General features: G+C 39.0%; 1 protein-coding gene across 3 annotated transcripts in view; it reads left to right on the forward strand.

The window, feature by feature from the left end:
* Positions 1–560: 560 nt before the first annotated feature.
* Positions 561–21,606, forward strand: part of PPP2R5E (protein phosphatase 2 regulatory subunit B'epsilon) — a 76,240-nt gene continuing 55,194 nt past the window's right edge. For 2 of the 3 annotated variants that reach the window (XM_076345627.1, XM_076345630.1), the window contains exons 1-2: positions 561–673; positions 3,502–3,665. In XM_076345627.1, coding sequence (XP_076201742.1) covers positions 3,509–3,665 — 157 coding nt within the window. In that variant the 5' untranslated portion in view covers positions 561–673; positions 3,502–3,508. The remainder of the gene's footprint in view (positions 674–3,501; positions 3,666–21,606) is intronic. The other variant, XM_076345629.1, reaches the window with a different exon arrangement.

The raw sequence follows: 21,606 nt of genomic DNA on the forward strand, positions 1-21,606 counted from the left end.
GTCCCGGCGGCAGGCTCCAGTGGGCGGGCGCGGGGGGCGGGCCGCGGGCCGGGGGGCGGTGGCAGCACGCTCGGTTGTGAGTGAGTGAGTGTGTGTGAGTGAGTGCCATGGCCGGAGCCCGCTGAGAGTGACAATAGGAGCGAGCCGGAGCGCGACCCCGACGCCCACCGGGACCCCCCCTCTCACCTGAGCCAGCCGCCGGCGGAAGAGGCCTTCCCTCCCCTCGCAGCACCGCCGCGCCGCCCGCCCGGCCTGCCCCCCCCCGGCCGCCCGCACCGCGCCCGCCGCTCCCCCTCGGCTCGGCCCGCACTCGGCTCCCCCCGCGCCCCCCCCCCCCCCCGCCTCCTCAGGGCCCCTCCGCAGGGCTCCGCCGGGAATGTGAGTGAGGCAGCAGCCATCGCAGGCAGGGGGCCGCGCCGAGTGCATGGGACTGAGCGGAGCCCGAGCAGCCGCCCGCTCCTGAACCCGCCGCCAACGCCGCCCTGCGCTGGGGAGGCCGCCAACGCCGCCGAGGCCTACAGGCTGCTGCGCCGCCGCCGCCGCGGCAGGGACCGAGCCCGGCGCGTACCACACTCGGGCCGCCGCCGCCAGGCATCGGCCGCGCTCCGCCAAGCCCGGCTTACGCCGCCGCCGCCTCCCTCCCGTCTCCGGCTTCTCTACCAGGAGGGTCAAGGTAACTCCATCCCTCCGTCCCTCCGCGCCGGCCCGCGGGGGAGCGGCGAGGCGGCGGCGGTGCGGGGAGGAGGCGCGGGCGGGCCGAGGCGGGGGGGGGCCGGGCGGCGGTGAGGAGGCGCGGGGGGCTGCGGGGAGGACATGTTCCAGCTGCGGTGCTCCGCGGCTCCCTTCTGGAAATGACAGCCGATAGCAGCAGGCGGGAGGCAGCTAATTACACCTCTGCTTCCCCGGGCGCGGAGCGAGCCTCTGGCTCCCTTCCCCGGTGATATCCGTCGGTATTTTCACGTCCACTCGCCTCTCCGTGCATTACACCCCCCTCCCCCCCCCGGGGACCAGCAGATCTGATGTGCGTGGCTTCGTATTTACCAAAATACTTCGGGAATAAAATAAGATCCCCTGCTGAAAGAAACAAGAAGCGGTGGCTGGGTTTGCAGCTTTCGCACTCGCACACAATAAATAATCTCGGGCTTTTTTTTTTTTTCCGCCACTGTTCGTTGAAACAGTGTGTTTCACTGTGATAGTGTATTCAGGGGAGCAAATGTTCATTTGGAGAGATGAAAAAAAGATCAGTGTTTACTGTAAGGTTGTTAGGCTGGATGTAGTCTTGTTGAATTAGAATTAGATTTTAATAATTTATAAAGCAGGTTAGGGAAACTGTTACTAAATTTACAGCAGAGAAGTGTCAGTAAAGCTTCTTGCTGACACAATGATCCTGCAGTTTAAGTGATCTACTTTAGTCCCTGTCCATTATTATTATTTTGTTTTGGTAATTTAATTTTGAGAGAGCGTGCAAACATTTCTGCAGAAATGCTTACACTTTAATGACGCACGTGATGAGGAGGTGAATCTTTTTGTTGAGATGAAATAGGGCCAACCAGTTCAGGTTTTAAGAATATATTTTTGCTGATATTTCCAGAATTTGGTTTATGTAACAGGTAACTTTGTATGTTTTTTGGCGGACTGTTGAAATCTTAGAAGTGGGTTGCTAAAGTACAGGCCATTCTGTTTCAGTTTATCTGACTTTTTTATTTATTAATCTTGGCTGGGGCCTGAATGCCCTGGTGATGGTGGCATTTTTTTTTCCCCCTCAGATGATAAACAAGACCAGTTTAAGGTACAGGTTCGTGTTGCTGATAGTATAGTATATTTAGAAAGCATAAGTTGGTAGTGAAAGAATACCTCAGGAGAAATCAAAAAGATGGAATGAGGTTTTTTCATTATTGTAATGCCAGCTGCACAGTTCAGCTTCTGGGTGCTGCACATGCTTCCTCGAAGAAGCTATAGAGTTTATACTTCCATTTTTGATAGATTTAGTGCACGTGTATGTAATTTTGCATTAAATAGTTCTTATCTTTTGGAACTTGTTTACACTGTTGCAATAAATCATGCTTTCTAAAGCTTTTCTTACAAAAGACAAACCCAAATAATGTCCGGTTCAATGGATTTAATAATTTATGAAGCATATGAGTAACCAAATATTTTAATAAAATAAGTACTCGAAAGTGTTCTCTATATTGTGGAATCAACTTCTTTTAGCATACGAGTCACTTTGGTAATTGAAGTCAACAGACATTGAGGATGAGTAATGCTTTCCAAGGACATGTTCTAAGACCCTGATCCTGCAAATGCTTATGCCGATGCTTAACTTTGCACGAGTGTGTAGCCTTACTGAAATCAACAGAGCTGTTCTTGTTAATGATCGTGTTATTAATGCAGATAGTTCTGTTGATTGCAGTAGAGGTGCACATGCTGGTGAAGTTAACTGTACACAGAGCTGCTTGAAATATGTAGGCCTAAATTCCTCCTGTCTCGTTTCCCTTAAGTATTACTCATGTGTTTCACCAAGATGTGATGGGCCTTTTTGACAGACAGGACAAGACTGCTAAATACAGTAGCTGGATGGATTAATTCACTGTTTAAATGTTTCCTTTTGGTATTTCTTAGTAGTATGGAATCAGCTACAGGAGTACTACCAAGGCAAGTTTTATAGGAAGAAGCGATGCTTATTTCTTAGACCAGCTGATAGAGTTGGGAAACAAACAAACTTTTGCTTGCAGAAACCTTTTTTGGCTCTCTGCCTCTCCCTGCAAACCTTGTCTGGCTTATGCCCTTAGAACAGTTATGGCTACCACACTGCTATTCTTACAGAAACGCCAGAACGTGGAGTAACTATGTGTAAAGAGACTCGCAAGAAAATAACTGAGTATTTCTAAAATGGAGAATAAAGAAGTAATATGTAAAATTTGTCAGTGTTAGTGAAATTATGAAGCATAGCAGTACTTTTTGCTGTACTTTCTTAAATTTCTATAAAATATTGTATGTAGGTGTGGCAAATAAACTGAATTTTTCTTCTGTCCTTTTTTTTTTTTTTGTCCTATGCATATTGATGACTTTAATGCCAAAAAAAATTTGTACCTTTTTGAGTACCCATTCTTTAGCATGCATGGTCCCTTGCAGAATGAGCTGAAATTACTTCGTCCCAAAGAATATATAGTTTAAGGCTACAATCCTATGTCAAGTCTACAGGTGTAGGAAGTTCTATTGACGTAATGATGTCAGCATTAGGTCTGAATTTTTCCTGTTGCAGGATTTTTGGCAAATGGGAGACAGATAAAAAAGTGAGCGAGAAGAATTATTACACTGTTCCATTAAGTTTATTCCATACAATTTGTACGTACGTTGGTGGGTTAGCTCTCTTAACAGTCTATCTGGGTGAGCTGTCAGCAGGAGAGTGGTGCAGAAAGGAGAAAATTTTTGGAACATTTAGGTTAATCTTTACACATTTCATCCATTTGGAATACGTTTGTAACATTTGTTTTCCTTCAGTAGGGATATGTCCTCAGCACCAACTACTCCTCCATCAGTGGATAAAGTAGACGGATTTTCTCGGAAGTCCGTCAGAAAAGCCAGACAGAAGAGGTCACAAAGCTCCTCCCAGTTTAGGTCTCAGGGCAAGCCTATCGAGTTAACTCCCCTGCCTCTGCTAAAAGGTAAGATCAAGAATGATTTTTAATAAATAAAACAATTTTACTCTATAGCCAACTTCTAAACTCAAAGTATTCTATTGCCAGAAATTGCAGGGAGATTTTGCCAGCAATGAGAAATGTTTCATGCCAGAAATATATATGTATTTAAGATCTACAAAATATTTTATCTGTGATTTGAGGGTGTGGTAATTGTTTGCAATACTTTTGAAAGTTTTAAATGCTAATGTTAACCCGTACCATGACTTGAATTTTCAAGGCACTCAGGCTGTGTGTGAGTATTTTAGTTCGTGAATCCTCAACAGTTGACATAAATGAACAGTAATTTTGGTAAGGGTAAATTGACTTGTGAGCAGAGGGAAACTGGTTTTTAGTATCTTTCCTTGACGTGTGGGTCTGCAACCTGTGACAGTGGTACCAGATGCAGCCCACAGACATATTTTGAATGCCCTACAGCAAGGTATTAGTGGGGAGATGGGACCCCCTCTCATACCATTTGTGAATGGGTAGCTCCCAGCTCCTGGCTTCTGCTGGGTTTTGAAATCGAGTGGTCCCATGAGCTGCAGCCTCTCAAGAGGAGAGATGCTGCCAGTCAGGTCTTAGGCAAGACATTACTGTTTTGAGAGCCTGCGTATCCCAGCTCTGGTTCTGCTGGCAGATTTAACCTCTAAATTGGGAAAGAAAATTATGATCCAGCATACTACTCATGAACGGATGCCAATATCTCTGTAATATTTTGAATGCTTCCCCTAAATCCCAGTTGCCACTGTATTTCAGTACAAATCCAGGGGCCAAAAGCACCTCTCAGAATTATGTCTGTCAGGTGAGGAAGGGGGAATTGCTTTTCAGAAGTGTTTCTTTTATACTGAATTCTCAAATAGTTTATCTAGTTCTGTGGATTTTTTCACTGCTGTTCTTCTTTTCTGCTATAAGTAGTGAAAATAAGCATGGTTGGTGCTGATAATTCTGGAAAATAGCAAGATTAATAGGTTTGATATTATGTCTGTCCCGTTTTTGCTTTGTGGGCAAGTATATTTCCCACATTCCCTCCTCCACCTGTTTGACAAATTTGTTAATCAGAGTATTGAAATACGTAATAAATGTGTAATTGCACTTTGGTTGCGTTCTTAATCCCACTTCTTCATAAGAAGGGAGGTTGCAAAAAAAAAAACCAAACCCAAACCAACCCTGACAAAAAACTCGCACCTTAATGTGTGTCTTTTAATTTAATTAAAAGTAGGATTCTAGGATTAGTTCTGGTGGAGTTGTCATTAAAATATTTGGGGCTTCTTTCTGTGGGATACCTGTAAGAATGCACAAATGGCCATACTGGGTCAAAAGAAAGGTCCATCTAGCCCTACTGCATTGTGCCTGCCAGTGACTGACTTGGAAGCATAGAGGAGAGTAGAAGAGCGGGAGGCCTGGAGTAATGCTGTACCAGAATGCTCCCCCCCCTTCAGCATTCCTTAATTTAGGGTCTGTTGGTGCCAGTGGATTTGACTTTGTAGTATGCAATGAGTATTATTTTTTGAATTTTTCTCATTGTTTTGTGACAGTATGATAAAGAAGCAAATGCTCCTCTGAAATAGTTGTAAAGCTCGGTTTTATACTTTTGCAGGTCATTTTTGATATGCAGGTCGTTACCTTTGAAAATACTAGTTGCTGCACTTCAGAAGGTGAATGGAGTTTATCCTTTGGCTTAAGTGGCTAGATTACTGGAAAACATTGAGATTTGTATAAATGAAGAAATTGATGTTACAATTATTCATTCTATTGTGTCGTCCATTCAGGGAATAAACTAGGCATGTGCACAAGCATAAGAAAAACATTGCCTTTGTCTGAGGACCTGGTCTTGCAGAAACATAGGCATGTGCAGGTGCTTAATTTGAGTACTGTAGCTAGTCCCCTGGATTGAGATATAAAACTATAATAAGATAAAACAAACAGATGGGGAGCTGAGAGTGTTGGTGAGACGTTTATGATTAGTGTCATAGTGAGTTACAGTGGTCCAGCTTCAAATTAAGAATCTGATCCTGTGAGTTCGTTTTCCCTCTTTGACTTAACGCGGATTCTCAGAGGCACAGGGGTACCTGTGCAGATTAATTTGCAGGATTTGGGCCTAACAGTCAGTCTGAAACAGCAGTGGTATTGGTCCCTGCTGAAGGGACACTGGCAGTTAAAAACTATGTTACTGTTTGGACATACTCTTGACCTACATTAATATTTGTAACGATCAGGTTTATTAAACCTGAAAGAAGTGAGGAAACGATTTTCTCCTGCAGTTTTCATACTTTTCTTGGCCAACTGCCTGAAAAGTCCTAATGTTTTAAGCTCTCAGGTTTACACTTCTCTTCAAACAAGTGACTAGTCCTATTACTTCAGTCCAGTAGCCGTATGATTTCCAATTTTATCCTTATTGTTTGGGTCTTTCAAACCAAAACAGAGAAGAAATTTCAGCAAAATAGCTTTTTAAAGTCTCAGAAAAATTAAATCAGTTTGGAGATCTACAGTTGCTAAGTTTAAATAAACTTTTTGTTTTGGGTAAATTTCAAGTTTAATTAAACCTCTTCAGAAATATTTCAGTACAGGAAATTTTTAGAGGACAGTCCTCAAATTCAACCTTAGATGTATTTCATATTCATGATGGAGGGACTTTGCTGACAAAAACATACATGCTGTGCTCTCTTCTGTTCTTTTTTTTTTTTTTTAATAACTATATTGCATATTGACATGTGCAGGCTGCCTTCTCTCAAACAGCACTTTTATGGACTTCAGTATCTTCCTTGATTACAAGAATCATGTATGCAGAAAATAGATAAAGGCTTAGTCCATTCTTTGCAAGTTTTTATACTATGCCTGTCACCATAATGATTTGAGCACCTTCCAGTAGTGTATTAAGTGACATGACTACACATCTGTCACATCTTATCTGCTCTCATTCCTTTCCCTAGGGGCAGAGTCATATACAGTGAAATGGCTTGTTTTGGTAGTGTTTTAATGCAGTCTGTTGCCTTCTGTGAACATACATGCCTGTATTGCAAAAACAGATAGATAAGTCGGCGTTGTTGTTGTTCATTTGGTAATAAAAATCTTTCAGGAAAGAAAAATAGAAGAGACAGTATGTTTTGATGGTGGAATTTTCAGTATTGCTTATTCCAGAAAAAAAAAGTATAGAGAAATTAAGTTGTTACTGTTTTTTTTTTTTTTTTTTTTTGTTAACAGAAGTGTGCATATTGCATCTTTTTGTAAACAAACATTTAATGTATTTAGAAAATAAGATGTGCCTTCTGAGGCTCTATTGGGCTGAGTTTAGGCTTTCAAAAGCCACAAGCCAAAAAGCTGCTCTGTTTGCCTACAGTAAAGACTTAACTTTTCTGATAATTTAATTATATTTTTCTTTATTGCGTTGTGAGTAAATCGAATTTGGAGTTACCTTTTTTTAATATGACTAATGTCCAATACTCTTACATATGTTTCAATCTCGTGTGTATTTTTAAATGTTTGCATGCTGTTGCCTGGTGTATCTTGCAGTGCGTTATGGCTTTTCATTTTGGCTTTACTTTCAAAGAGGCTGTTGGTGTCATCCAGGCTGGCAGGTTTGTGGCAGAGCAGCCCTGGTGAAGGGCCCTTTTCTGGGAATGAATACTTCCACCTCTGCACCTTAGTCGAACCCAGCCCTAGTTTCTTAACCAAGTTTGTGGCATGCCTCAAAATCATGCTTGTTCTGTAGAGGAAGATAGTATTGTGTGTGCATTGGATAGGTGTATTATTTATTGGAGGGTTATTTTACTTTCATTTTGTATAGATACTTTTTACTTAGAAGTCTCTAGAGGTAGATCGGTAGGAGTGCAATGTTAGAAAGCAATTCATTGGAAAACAGTATATTATAGTACTGGACACGTGAAAACAGAGCAATTTCAGTATTACCTGTAAAAGGGGAAGGGGGAGTTCATTTGTTTCTGCCAGTATCTGTAATGGTAGGGGAGTGTCCAGAGGATGAAGACATACATATAGATGACTAAAAAGATCATATGCCTTATGAATACATGGTTAGCATCTTGAGAAATTGGACAGAAAACTTGCATGTAATTCACAGTATTCCTCCCATCCCCCTCACCCTCATTAAAAATACGTAAGTGAGGTAAAGCAAACCATCCAAAAGTAAGACTGTTAAATTTTACATCAATGTATCCCATTTTTGTAATTTCAAGGTGTGCCTATTTTTTCCTATCATCCTTCCACATTTTCCAATGATCCGATATAATTAGTGTAGTTTACTTTCAGGTTTTCTAAAACTATTATGTATTTTTGTTGAAAACAGTTCCAAGTATGATTTTTATTTTTAGATAATTTTGCTTCCTTAAAATAGGCACTCAGAATAGAAGTTGTCTGTCAACAATACTGATTGCTTTGCTACCTCAATATTATGAAATTTGTTGAGCTTCCAATACATTTATCAGATAGTTTCCATGGCATTAAGGAATTGCTGTAGTGGCAACAAAAGACCATTGCATAGTCAAAAAGGGAAAATCTCTCTTCACTTGCTGTTTGCTTTTGATCATTATATTATTTCCCTATAGTTGAGATTTTATTATAAGCTTTTCTTATGAGTCCTATCTATAGGTCAAATGCTGAATTTCCTAAATAGTAAAAAATCCTACCAACTCCAAAAGACTCTTGACTAAGTGAGAACTGCGAGATGTGCGCCTTCTTTTTCAAATACAATTACTTTTGATTTTTAAAAATCTCCTTTATCATAAAAAAGTCTGTTTTTTTCAGACTTACGCATACCGCCTTCAGAACTGTACATATGGGAAATAGTTATGGTTTGAGTTGTAGAAGAAGAAAGATAGAGCTTCTATTTTCTGTTGACTTCCATGGGGGTTGACTGCCTGTCTTTCCTGTGCTGCTCTCCATTTGTGAAATTTGGAATGCTTTAAAGATATCAAGAAACTGTTAATAATATACCTAAGCTAAATACTTTCTCCTAATTTATAAACAGGAATTTAGGGTCATAGTGGTTATGACTTTTCAAAATAAAATTTTGCTTCGTTACCATAATCGGAAATAGATCCCAGGACTCCTAATTCATTGTGTGGAAGAAATGCTGGAACTTGGTTTGTTCTGTACATTGATCTGTAATCAATGGTGAATCAAGCATCAACCCTGGAACTGCTTTTAGGAATTTTGTGCCTGTTCTGGTTGAAATAAATCTGGACATAATGGGACATCTCTGTGTAAGATTGGGAACAGGGCCACAATCCCAAAAGAGAGAAGGACTTAGCCTATTTATTGTTTTTTCTTAAGTTCTATGAGGTTCTTGTCATACGTAATTAATTTCTTCACTTCTCTTGTGCTCTTGGCAGTTGTTTTTTGAATATATACTTAACTTTCTTTTTAATTTTTTCAACATCTGGTGGTTGTAGAATAATTCTTTCCAATAATCTTAAAGGTTTCTGGTTGTTTCTAAAAAAGTGTGTGTTTGATGGTGTTTAGAGAGGGCCATATACTAATTATGTTCTGCCATATACTAATTACGTTGTCTTTTTGAATTTTTCTCCACTTGTTACTGTCTCCCAGATTTGGAATGTAGTTATGCAGAGCTACATTTGTAGAGAATGGGCATGCGTAGAAATGCTGACTTGAAGTTAAGATCATAGTAAAAGAATACCTCCTTATCGTAACAGAGTATTAGTGAAACTGCAGTTGGTGAGAAATCAGCAGGAACGTTTAGATTTTACCATCATCAGAAACTTTTGTTTTCAGTCCGTATTTGTACAGTATGTCTCTATAATAGGTACATTTTCCATATCTCTGCAATTATGTGCGTATTTACAAAATCTGTGTTTGTATACATTAAATGTGTGTAATATATATCAGTGTATATACATAAGTTGTATATGTATTTAGTTTAGGTTTTGAGCTTATTTAATTTTCTGTTTTGTTTTTAAAATTCAATACTTATAATGGGATACTACTACTGTTCATTGGTAAAGCTTCATAGTAAGGAAGCAGTCCCTTCACATTCATCCATTGTAAGCTACTGCCTCCCTGAGAAAAGAGCATTTTCATTTATGCTTTCTGGGTAGTGGGAGGAGGACAGAAAACTATCTTTAGATTCAGGGTAACTTCCTTTCACCTACAGTTTTTTCATTCAAGTTATTACTGTTTCTTTGGCTCAATCAGGCAAAAATCCTTAGAAGTAACAGACGAGAGGACTCACTGAGTTCAGTGAGTTTTGGTAGGGTTGAGCATTTATGGATTAGTGGCGGGACCGTGTAATCTTGCTAACTGTCTAATTCACAAATATCAGCAAATGGGTACACATTACTTCATAAAAGGTTAAGGAAAATCTGTTAGAAAAATACTAGTCTTCTTTCAGAAGGGTATGGCAGGGCTTACCTTAGTTTGAAACCTTGCTGGTTTTAAGTGTTGGCCTTCGTTGCAGGTGCAGTTGCATGAGGGTTTTTTCGGGTGGCAAAGCTTCTTCGAGAAGTTCCCAAGCGTACACCACAGTGCACTGCCTCTCATCTGTGCTGAGGCGAGCGTCTGCGGGGCCACGATGTAAACCAGATTGTTAAAACCATTTCGCCTCCTCCTAATTTTAGTGATGTGCTTGATCCTGTATCCTCTCAAACAGTTAATTCAGCAGAACTGAAATGGTGGTGAACTTTTATGTAGGGTTGGTAGCTTCTGTGCCTGTGGTTTTCTGCTTAAAAAAAAAAGTGAAATTGCTGCAGCTACAGTCTGAGGATCTTTATCAAGCGTTTTCAAAAGATAAGGCAGCTGTCCAAAGAACCCATGTAAAATACTTTTGTGCCCTTGGTTGTTGCACTTGATTGAAAAAAAAGTCTGTTTTGAACAGTCTTGAAGTCAAGCTACAGGGGGAATCAGTTTTGATCAGGAGTAATAATGATTTACAATAATGGAAGGTTTTTCACCAGTAGGTTTTTCTAATGGATAGTGATGTGTGTATAATTTTGAAAATGTATATATTCTTAGATTTGTTTAATATAACAATGTATTTTTTTCAATCTCCTGTAGAAAGTTTATGTTTCAAGTCACAGTATGTCTGATGTTGTCTGTTATATTAAGTTGTACTGCTTGAAAACAAAGTATGTAATATAATAATTTCATTTCAAAACTAACATTTTATGATGTTTTTATTAACACATTTGTATAAAAAGGGATCATTATTTTGCATTTATGCCCTTAATTAATTTTTACCACTATTTTTTCCTTTTGGATCTGTATGACAGGTTCTTACCTGTGGTATTTTCCTTGCATGTGAAGTGCATGGTCCAAGGTATAAGAGAAGTGGAGGCAAGCAGGTTTTTTTATTCTGATTATAAAAGTTTGTGCATAACGAGGGGGTTTTTGAAGATTTTTATGGGTTTAAAAAGATGTATCTGCTGCAAAACATCAATCGCAGACTTAGCCTTCCTTACTTGATGGGTATTTTGCAGAAGCTAAAGTAAATCATCAGTGGTGTCTCAGGGATGATGAATAAATGCAGATAACTGTGTACCTACTGGTAAAAGTATTAATTTTAGGACTTGACCCCCCAGTTGGAGATAATGGTTAAGTACTCAGATACAGTAATTTTTATTCAGAAAAATCAGATACCTTCATGAAGATAAGGTTAAGCTGAAATTGTATGTTGTCTGGAGAAGTACTTTACTGTCAGATTTTGATTAAAACAACAAAGTAAATGTAACTTGCAGAGTTATCCATTTTATGCTTTTCATTGTGAATAGTGGCTAGGTATAAATGTAGTTCGTGTAATGGGAGGGAAGCGTTTCTTTAGGTATTCTTTTATCATAAGGTTAAGAAGATCTGTCATTAGAATTGCTATTTTTAATGGGTTTCTAACTCTTTTTGAGGAGCATCAGAAAAAATGTTTAGTGTCATTAAGAAGAAATAACTGTTGTTTGTGTTGGATGTGGTCTGTAGTTTTCTGTGGTATCCCTGGAAGATTTTCAGGAAGTTTTAGGGATACATTGTGTAAGATCTCTTATTTTTTCACCATGCTTGTGATGTCTACCTGATCTGAGCTGGCCTGTTGTTGTTTGGGATTTCTGTACCTCTTTGCAGTGTCATGAGCTTAATTTAATATTATAGTGACTTTCTTGGCTTCTTTTTTGTGTGTGCTTGTACCAAACTTGGATTTTTCAAGTTTTAAAATGCAGGTGGCAGTAAATTTGTTAGTTGCTTTCAAGGTTTTGAATATATTGTCATATGGATTACGTTGTAAAGGAAGACTCGCAAGTTAAATTTGTCATATTACAAATTGATATAGAGGATAGTCAGAAACTGAGGAAAGGATGATTCCAGATTTCAGAGGAATTAAATACTCTGATTTTTCTTCTGTGTTACCCAGTGGGATGTAATGTGAATGCATAAACTTCCATTAGTTTTCTTTGCAAGGTTAGCTCATGTGCTTTCCACTTTCACATTCCAGCTGCAGGGCATAGATGTTATATGCAGACTGTTTTTAAATAAAGTATCTAGTAAGTGTTTGCTGACTTAAGTTGTGAACAATTAACCTTGTGTGTTTATAGAGAATATATTTTACCTTGTATGTGGAAACAAAAGTGCAAAAGATGGTGATTACAGCTGAGACAGTACTTGAATCACTGTAGAGAACGCGACTTATTTGTTGAATATTGTCAGTGTTACCAAGGAAGAATAAATTTGGCAGCTTGTTATCTTCGGTGTTTTCAAATAACATTTTTGGAATAGCTTTTTGAAGAAGTTGAGGTGGTACTGTGTTACTAGTCATCTTTGTTCTCCTTCACTGTCCCTTTATTCCACCCAGCCCATACTTCTCCTTTCTTCTTGTTTGCTTGTTCTTTATCACTGCCTTCCTTACTGCCACTTTCTACTTCTTCCTATAAGCTCTGACGGATACAATTCACTTATTTTTCCACAAGAGGGTGATAAAACTCACTCATACATGTAAAGACAAGCACTTCAGGTGGAGTGGGTTGCAGAGGTTATTGAAAATCTCAATATAATAAAATTAGCTATATTTATAAAGAAAAAAAATTGTCTGTTTATCTTCTTAAGCTCCATCAGTGTGTTACAGTGGTTGTTTGTCTGCACTTCTGGAGACAAGACTAGACCTGTCAGGATGGAGATCCACCCTGTGAAGAGCATGCCAGCTCCATCCTGCCTCTGTTGCAGCAATCAGACCTTACTGCAAGACAGTTTTCCATTTCTGTTATTCATGCAATAATTTTCCTTGTCCTTTCTCCTCCATGCACTCTCTTGATTTTTTTTTTTTTTCTTTCCCCCCCCTCTTGCTTTTTATAAGCAGAAACAGAACCTCTTTCCCTGCCAATGCTAAGAAACTGCAGTGGTTGAAATTTCTACTCATCTTTAAAAAGTGCAAAAAGGGTGAAAAGGCAAGGCAAAGAGAGAGAGAGAGACAATAGCCACCACTGTGATTTGCCTCTAAGAGAGGATCTTAGTAGAAATCTGTATCTGCTTTTGGCAAAACCTAGATTTGGCAGGTATTTTAGTCAAGATTAAAAGCCACTCTAGTTTCTCTTTTTAGGACTAGAAAGGATGATGGAGAGAGGTGGTTATTAGTCCTTCTGAGAAGAGTAGCTCCAGAATTGTCTGTCTTAAGTGACGGAGATTGTGGCTAAAGTTCTGGTGCCTGGGCTTGGCTCTTGGGAAAGCGGTGCAATTGTCTCAGGGTATGTTGGATGGCAAAGGTACGGGAGCAGACCTATTAGGTGTGGGGGGGAAGGTTGGGATGCAGGGCTTTTTAGATGCACTTACGAGGAAGAGGCAGCATACCAAGGTGGTTGTTAGCCTATATTTTGGATGCCATAAACTCAGAAAAACTGTCCGTTGCTGTAAACTGCTTAGAATATCATCTGAGCTGCCAGATTAAATCTTGTTAGCCACAAGTAAAAAGAACTGCAGCAAGTCCCATAGTATTAGAGAAATGAGCAAATGGGATCTATACTGTGGGTTAGGCATAAGCTAAGCAGTGAAAAGGCTCCTGGAAAAATTCTAGACACTTCATTGTGATGAGTCAAAAGGAGTCCTGGCAAGGAAGGAGAAAGGAACAAAATGCTTGAGGTTATGTTTACCCCATCCTTCCATTAACTGTGAAATTTCAGGTCACGGAGTGAAATTTCTCACTCTTCCTTAATTTCAGGAAAAACAAATAAATGCCCCAAATAATAAATAAAAAAGATGCAGTCTTTTAAGAAAAAGTCAACCACAGAGTCAGTGATCTCAATATTTTGTCTCCTCCTAACCAAAGGCAGGAGAAATGCGTTGAATTTCCCAGGACAAGTCTGTTCCTCTTCCTGTTCTTTCAGTGTCCCGTTGTCGCTAAACTACCACATCCGTAATGCGCACAGTCGAGTTCAACAGACAGCATTTGGAGCACCTTGCTACTTGGGTAGGAAGGGCCAAGTTTAAGGTTTGGTTCAGGTATCTCTAAATCTCAAGTGGGACAGATTCTTCTAACTAACATACTTGAGGGGGACATCCCCACCTCAAAGCAGCCCTTCCACAAAAAAAAAGTAAACCCCACAAAACCCAAATCATCGTTAGAATTTCTGTATATGCTTCTGAGCTGGTTCTGAGAGAGTGTAAGGGAATTTATATTGGCAATGTAAAAGTATTTTTCTTAAGTTTTCAGGATATTCTCCTGATGAAGGAATGCCGTAATACTTAGAAACAGAAATAAGTGGCTAGAATCAGATTTTGAAGTAATGCTAAGCAAGTTTCTTTTATTTCCTGCTTGGTAAGGAACCATCATTCCTGTTGCAGAAACTTTCTTAATCAAGGATTTTGCAGAGAGGAGGATTGACATGCCCTTCAGAATAGATTCTGAGGTGACCTCATTTGTCACGAGTGCATCGTTGGTCTCCCCTTCTTTTGCACAGTTGATCCTAGCATGAGCAGGCATTGCACCACAGCAAAAATTCGTTTGAGAGCCAACATCTTCGAAGTTATTTCACTTGTGGTGAAATGTGCCAAAACTTCATGGTCAATAAAAAGCAAATGGTTTGGAAAAGAACATATTTTCATGTTTGTTTGTTTTTGGATAAGTATTACACTTCTGGATGGAAAACCCCTGATATTTCAAATATAATGGGAAAGCTCTACAACAATACATAATACACAATAATAAAAGACGGACTGTTCTTTCATTACAGTTGCTCTTTTTAGATAAAGCATTCAGTACTTGATAATATTTTTGCCCATGTAGTTTTAAATGTCTTGAGCAACAAGACCTATCTTGTGTGCAGAGCTGCAGCAAAGATAGAATAGAGTGCCCACCCGTGTGTTCTTCATTTCGGGACAGGGGTCAAATGGGTGAGAGGGAAGTAATTCAGCCTCCCCCCCCCCATGCCTAGATTCAGTGGCTAGATAGACAGTGCCTCCCCCTCTTTTGAGCTCATGCTGCATTTGTGGTTAATGCAGTTTTTCTGCATTGTTGTTTCCCAGGTTTCTTGTCCATATTGAATATCTATATTTGGGATTATTTTTCCCAGATGTATTAATTGGTGTTTTTCCAAACTGAATTTCACTTTTTTTTCTGGCCATGTAAGGAATTTGCTTAGTTTCCTTTGTATTATTTCTGACTTTACTGCTACTCAAAGTTGCCTATTTAATATCCTCAGAAGATGTTATCTATATGCTATTTTAATCATATAGATCATTAAGGAAGTTATTAATGTCTGGACTAAATTGATTCTTACATCTCACTGGCATTTCTTGCCAGTTGGATACTTTGAGATTTTTATTGTTTCATTTCTAGACTTTTCGGCAGCACTGTGTTTCTCTGCCTCTCCTATCCAAGAAAATTGGAATCAGCTTTAAACATAGGACTTTCGGGGAAAACAGGAGTGTGATTCATAGTGGAATGGAGTAAACTTTGTAAATCCAATCACAGTCGAAATTCAAGCTGTATTATAATCATTGCGTATATATCTTCATACTGATTTCACTATGCTGTCTTTGTACTTTAATTTGTACAGTAGTAGTTCTTAAATGATAAATTATTAAGTAAATATTTTCCTAGTGGAATGTGCTTTCTATTTTTGTATATCATCTTGAGAACAGAATGTGATTCCTTTCTGTAGGGTCAGCTATTTGAAATACTTGCCTGTGTTTGTTCTAACTGCATAATCTATAATCCTCAATATGTCTTTAATCCACTTTATCTCCTACAGAACTACATCTCTGGAATAGGGAAGAATACAGTATGACAGATAGAATTTAAGGGCATGAAGTTTGGGAAGATTATTGATAGGCTTTGGCAAATACCAGATAGAAGAAATGACTGGTTAAGAAAATTAAATACTACTCATATTTTCATTCCTATGGAAAGAACAAATAATAAGTAACAAAGAAGTTTTACAGTATTTCATATCTGGAAATATGATAAAATTAAAGATGGAGTTTACCACCTGTCTAATCTTAAACATCTCCTACAATGTTAAGGGAAAGGATTTATTTTCTTTTGATTCTTTATGGTTATTGTGTGAAGTCGAATTGAACTTAAAAATGTTTACCTTTCTATGCATGACTAAGATAGAAAACAGAGTGCACGTTTCTTAGCACTGACCACTTGAGATTGAGTGGGTGTGTTAACCTGGAACAAATTTAGCTGTGGATTCAAGGAAGCGTGTATGTGTGCATGCGCACGTGTGTTTAGAAGTCTGTCTTTGGGAGAATGAGTGTGTTCTGGTATTGGTTAGTAGTGGTTTTGACAATTTAGTGTGCTGGTTTTGTTAAGGATTGCACAAAGAGCTTCTGTTGTGAATGCTTCATTAGAATAATGGAAGAGAAAAACTTGAAAAAATTGCCTGTAGCCTACATGTATTAATAGGCAAAATGTGACCCTTTAACAAAATTATTGGTGCTGTTGAGGGGTGTCTGTTTTGATGGACTTGATAAACTGCATTTTTCAAGTAGGAGATTAAGGGAAGACCAGTCATCAACAATCAGCTATCAAAACTTCAGAAGATTTTTTTAATTAACCCCAAACAAACTTTAAAACCACCATTGTTGTGTGTCAGTTTCAGGTAGAGTACTTTATTAGGTGAGTATTGAAGTGTTAGATGCAAATAGAGTTGACTTTTTTCCCCAAATGTTGCTGTTGCTTTTGTATGTTTTGGTAACTGACAGCAGTTGAAGATCATTAAAACAAGTTGTCAAAGGTCAGGTTTCTGTGTTTGTCTAATATTAAGGTATTAGGTACCATTTGTCAGGGGATGATGGATTTCTCATTTTGCCTAGTGACAAATAATCTGATTTTACAAGGTCTTTGGGGGTGGGGTGGGGATAGTGATCATGTTAAATGGCAAACTTGCACAGCACAGGTTTTGTTAATGAAGCCACACTACATAGCAGGCCTGGGTTCAAACACCACCAGTACTTCTACTTTTTTTTTTTTTTTTTTAAAGTAGTTGGTGTTAAACATAAATATTCCTGGTTTCGTATTTTAGAAGAAGGTGAAGATCAGCAATGTTAAGTAAACCTGGCACATCAGTCCTAATGTTTGTTGTTCTTACAAATGGCTAGGAACATGCATAACACTGAAACCCCCACATTCTTACAATACTAAACAGAAGGAGAAAGTTAGTGTGGAATTTCAGTGTTCCACATTTGTAAAAGTTCTGAGAATCCTTCGAGGAGATGTAAATTGCAGGGAAGCTTATTTACATGAGTAGAGATTTCCTTTATAGAAAAAAAAAGATACCATGTAAAGCAGCATGGTCCTTGTTTGTTACTTGCCCTTAAAAATGATTCCATCTAATCCATTCCCTGGAAGGCATGGGAACTGGCTAACAGGGCAGCAAGCAAATCTGAACACAAAAGTGTCTATTACTGCACCCGCATATGCCATTGCGATAGCATCCATGTGGCTGCAAGGAGGGAGGGCCTGCAGAACTGACAGCCACTGCTGATAGAACTTAATTTTATTTTTTCCAGTGAGGAAATAAGTGGGAATTTGCATTTTTTTCCTTTTAGACAATGAGAAGTTTTCTACCAGCTTCCCTGCTTAAATTCATATTGTGCTTTCTGTGCTGCCATACCATTTTCAGTAAAAGAGCAGTTGCATGGAGACAAAGAGGCTGCTGATTTAAGTCTCAATAGAGAAGTCTGTTAGGCTTCAACTGTGGGAGGATACTAAATGTAGCTAGGAGGTTGGCAGATGCTACCTGGACCAAAACTACTTGAAAATATTAAGCAGTTGTTTAGTAGGTTTGCCTAAAAAACATTTAATGACTGGAAGAACTGCTGGGAAAGATATGACAGAAGAGTTTTGGTTTAGAAATGTATTTACTGTCTGGATGTAATTTGCTGCTTGTGTTGAATAAAAAAAAAAAAAAGAGTTCAGCTACAAATATTTTGCTAGTGTTGATGTGAGGGGAAAAAAAATCCAACCCAAGCCCTTCTTTCTCTTCCCACCTGTCTTTGAACTTTTTGGTAAATTATGTCAGTTTATGCAACGTTTTGGCTTTCATTTTCAAAGGGAGTAATACTGTTTCTCATTATGTAAGTTAAGCTGAAAGCTGTGGAGTGTTGTTTTCTGAAGTTTTCAGAAAGCCCAGTGTATCTGCTGCTATTAATGTTTTTCTAAGCTGTAACACTGTGAAAATTTACCTAAAGGGTTTGTTTTGCGCTGCAGCCTTTGAGAGCACCGTAAGGAGGCCAGAAGGGAGGTTGGTGGGACTGGGCCTGAATTCCTACCGGGTGCATCCAGAGCTGTGTGTACAGCCCAAGAGGGGAAGCTTGCTTCATCTGTACCTTCCTCATCCCTGCACTGGCCTCCTCTGCAGGTTGGATAGTCCTGGGAGCTGCCCTGGTTTCTCGCCTTGTTGCCGAGCTGGAGTGTAAACACTCTTTAGCCATATCATTTCTGACCTGTGAGATGCTGTATGGGACGCATGAAATGAGCTACCCCAGCATTTTTGGCTTGTTTTTCCTTCTGGTGGGTGGAGAGGGGAGATAAAAAAGTTGTGTGAAGCTGTTGTGCTGCGTGACTAAACATAGAGAAAAGGCCTAAGGAAGCCATTGCTCAGGACCAGGTTAGTTAATTTAAGCAGGGAGTATGAACTTCTAATTCATTTCTAAGTGCGGTTCCCTTTATGACCTGTTCCATGAGGAGAGTTGATTACAGGATCTCTGTGCTGGGTCATTAAATAGTTAACATCGACGGAGATATTTATGCTTCAGAAGCCAAGATTTGCACACGTGTGGGTATAAGTGTTTCCAGTAGAACACACTTGATACCTAACCTGGAAAAAGGTCAAAAGAGGTGATTAATGTTTTGTACCTTTGGAACAGGTTTAATTTTGCATGCCTAAAGCTTCTAGCAGGTGCTGTAGAAACTGGGCAAAACGCCCCATCTTTTTGGCATGTCCCACCCATACTACTTCAAATAGAGCCACAAAATAATATTCAAATGAACAAGAATCTCTTGGTTGAATCCAAATGGAAAATGCAGTTTTCTATGGCCTAATTATTCCAGGAATGATCATTTCATTGTAGGCAAATATAACTAAAACCTAGGAGATTTCTGCAAAATTATCTGCAAGAAAAAATACTTTTCTCTTTTAAAGTGGGGCAAAGAAATAGCAAGAGCTTTTTGACAGAGTCTGTGTTGATCTCTCTCGGCTACTAGTTCTGCTTCTGATAGAAAGGGGTTTTCAGTTTTCATAAATACGTTCTTTGTCATTTGCTTGCTATTTTGTTTGTTACTACACTGTACAGTAACATGGCTAAAATTTCTGTACACACAGTTTCATAAACTTTCAATTTTTCTTGTAGAATTTCTAAAAATTTATTTCTGAAAGAGTGCACTTTGCCCACGTGAAATGGTTGCTTTAGAACTTCTCTAGTGGTCCCTTGCTGTTTGTCAGGGGTGGTTTTTGTGCCCTGGATCGGCCTTTTGCTTTGTCCATGAATACCAGCCCAAATTTGGCAGAGTTCTGAGGTGGCGGAAGATTATTTTGTGTGTAACAGCTAGATGGGGTTATCATAATTAAGAATGATCAGGTATTTTAGCATCTGTTATTAACGAGAGTGTGCATGTGTCATCCTCACAGAGCAAATGAGGATGATTTGTTTCCTCTTAGGTGTGACAGAGGCATCAGTGTTACTTCTCGTTGTGGCACTGGTAAGATCAATACTAGGATGCATCATGGGGTCTGGGACTTGGCATACTTGAAGAAGCTGTAGGAGAATGAGAGAGATGTAGACCCATTAAATGATCGAAGACCCAGAGAAAATGCCTTATGCAATACAATTTAAAAAAAAAAAAATCTGAATAGTTTATCAAAAAGCTTGAGAGCAGATATGGTCATAGTGTCTTATGGGGAGAAAATACTGGTCAAATACAAGAAGAACTAATGCTGTCGGCTAAAGCCAAAAATTAGGCATGCGTTTTTAATAATGAGGAAAAATATGTGCTGGCAGGAACTATTTAAATTGATGTTAGATTCTCTGTTTGTGTGCTTCCAAATCAAGAGTCACGACTTTTAGAAAAGTTGTATTTTAGTTGAACACAAGTTACCGGCCTTAATTCACAGAGGTTTGCTTCATTAGGAAATCTTAGGGACTGTTTCATTTAGGTTAGACCATCTGCTCTGGTAGCCCCTTCCAGCTCGCATTTTTCGAAGTCTGCAGCCATAACACCCCAGCCATTTCAGAAGCTTTGAAGGAAAGGCAGTAAAGGATTTGGGAAGAAAAGCGAGGCTTTCATGAGTTAGACTAGTTGGATATTTCCTTGGAGGAATTAGACTTTGTTGTTTCCTCTGCTCTGCGTATCTTGAGTGATGCTGTGCTAGTACTTCAGAACCGCTTGCTCTTTTTGCTGCCCAGCCTGAGACACTGGGTCGTGATTTACAGAATAGATGATGACTCAAAATACAAGTGAACTTGGTGGGAACTAGTCCTGAATACTACACAGCGCTAAGTAAACATTCAGAAAAATCAGGATGTCTCAAATTGGGCATTGAAAATTAGTGGATGATTTTAATCTGAATCTTTTTATTTCTCGGTGTTCTGTTAAATTAATATCTTGTGAGTAATACAGCGTAAAAATGACAGTCTTTAAAAATGTTATTCTTGTTTGGTTTGAGAAAAACGAGCTAAAAATATGATATACAAACTCTTTAAGATTCGCTGCTTTTATTACAGCTAACTAACTGAAAGACCTCTCTAATCCCATTTTAATAGAAACAAATCTGATTTGAATTAATTTTGTCTTTCTTTTCAAAAATCAGACTGTCACAAACATTTTTAAGAGTCTTGATTGAAGGTAATGATGCAGCCTAGTGAAATTCAGGTATGATCCAGACTGGAGCAGTGTCGCTTCATTGGTTCATCTTGAGCGCGAAGCCCCTTCCTTCTCAATCAGATTTTTTTTTTTTAAGTAATAAAACTTTTAAATTAATTATTCTGTTTTTTTAATTCATTATAATAATTCATTATTTCATTATGCACAGTTAATTTTTCTTCCGAAGAGTAGTGTTCTGTGTTTTTAAATTTTTTTTCTACTGAAATCCATTTTGTTGCTTCACCAGATCTGTTTCTTCTCATTAGCACATTTTAGTAAGCCTCACCAGGTTAAAGTAGGGCTATAGATTTAAAATAATTTTAAACTGCGATCCAGCTTAAGCTCTTCTATTTTCTCACTTCCTTCTGCCTGCCCTGAGCGCAACTGTCTTTGCATGCCCTTTCTCTGCTCTTTCTTTACTGCTGGGGAGAACGCTGGTACCACGTGCATTTGTGATCCTCATTGTCAACTGAAAACAGTTCAGTGTTAAATGCCTTGTATGTTTGCTTGGTATTCCCTTCCTTGGGTCAAAATCTTAGGGAATATTGAACAACTTCTCCCAGTAGTGTGAAGTGATATTTTACAGAGCCAAAAAGTTCATCTGTGTGGACTTTCGGTATGTTT

This window comes from Aptenodytes patagonicus, chromosome 7, assembly GCF_965638725.1.
Source record: "Aptenodytes patagonicus chromosome 7, bAptPat1.pri.cur, whole genome shotgun sequence".
NCBI lineage: Eukaryota > Metazoa > Chordata > Aves > Sphenisciformes > Spheniscidae > Aptenodytes > Aptenodytes patagonicus.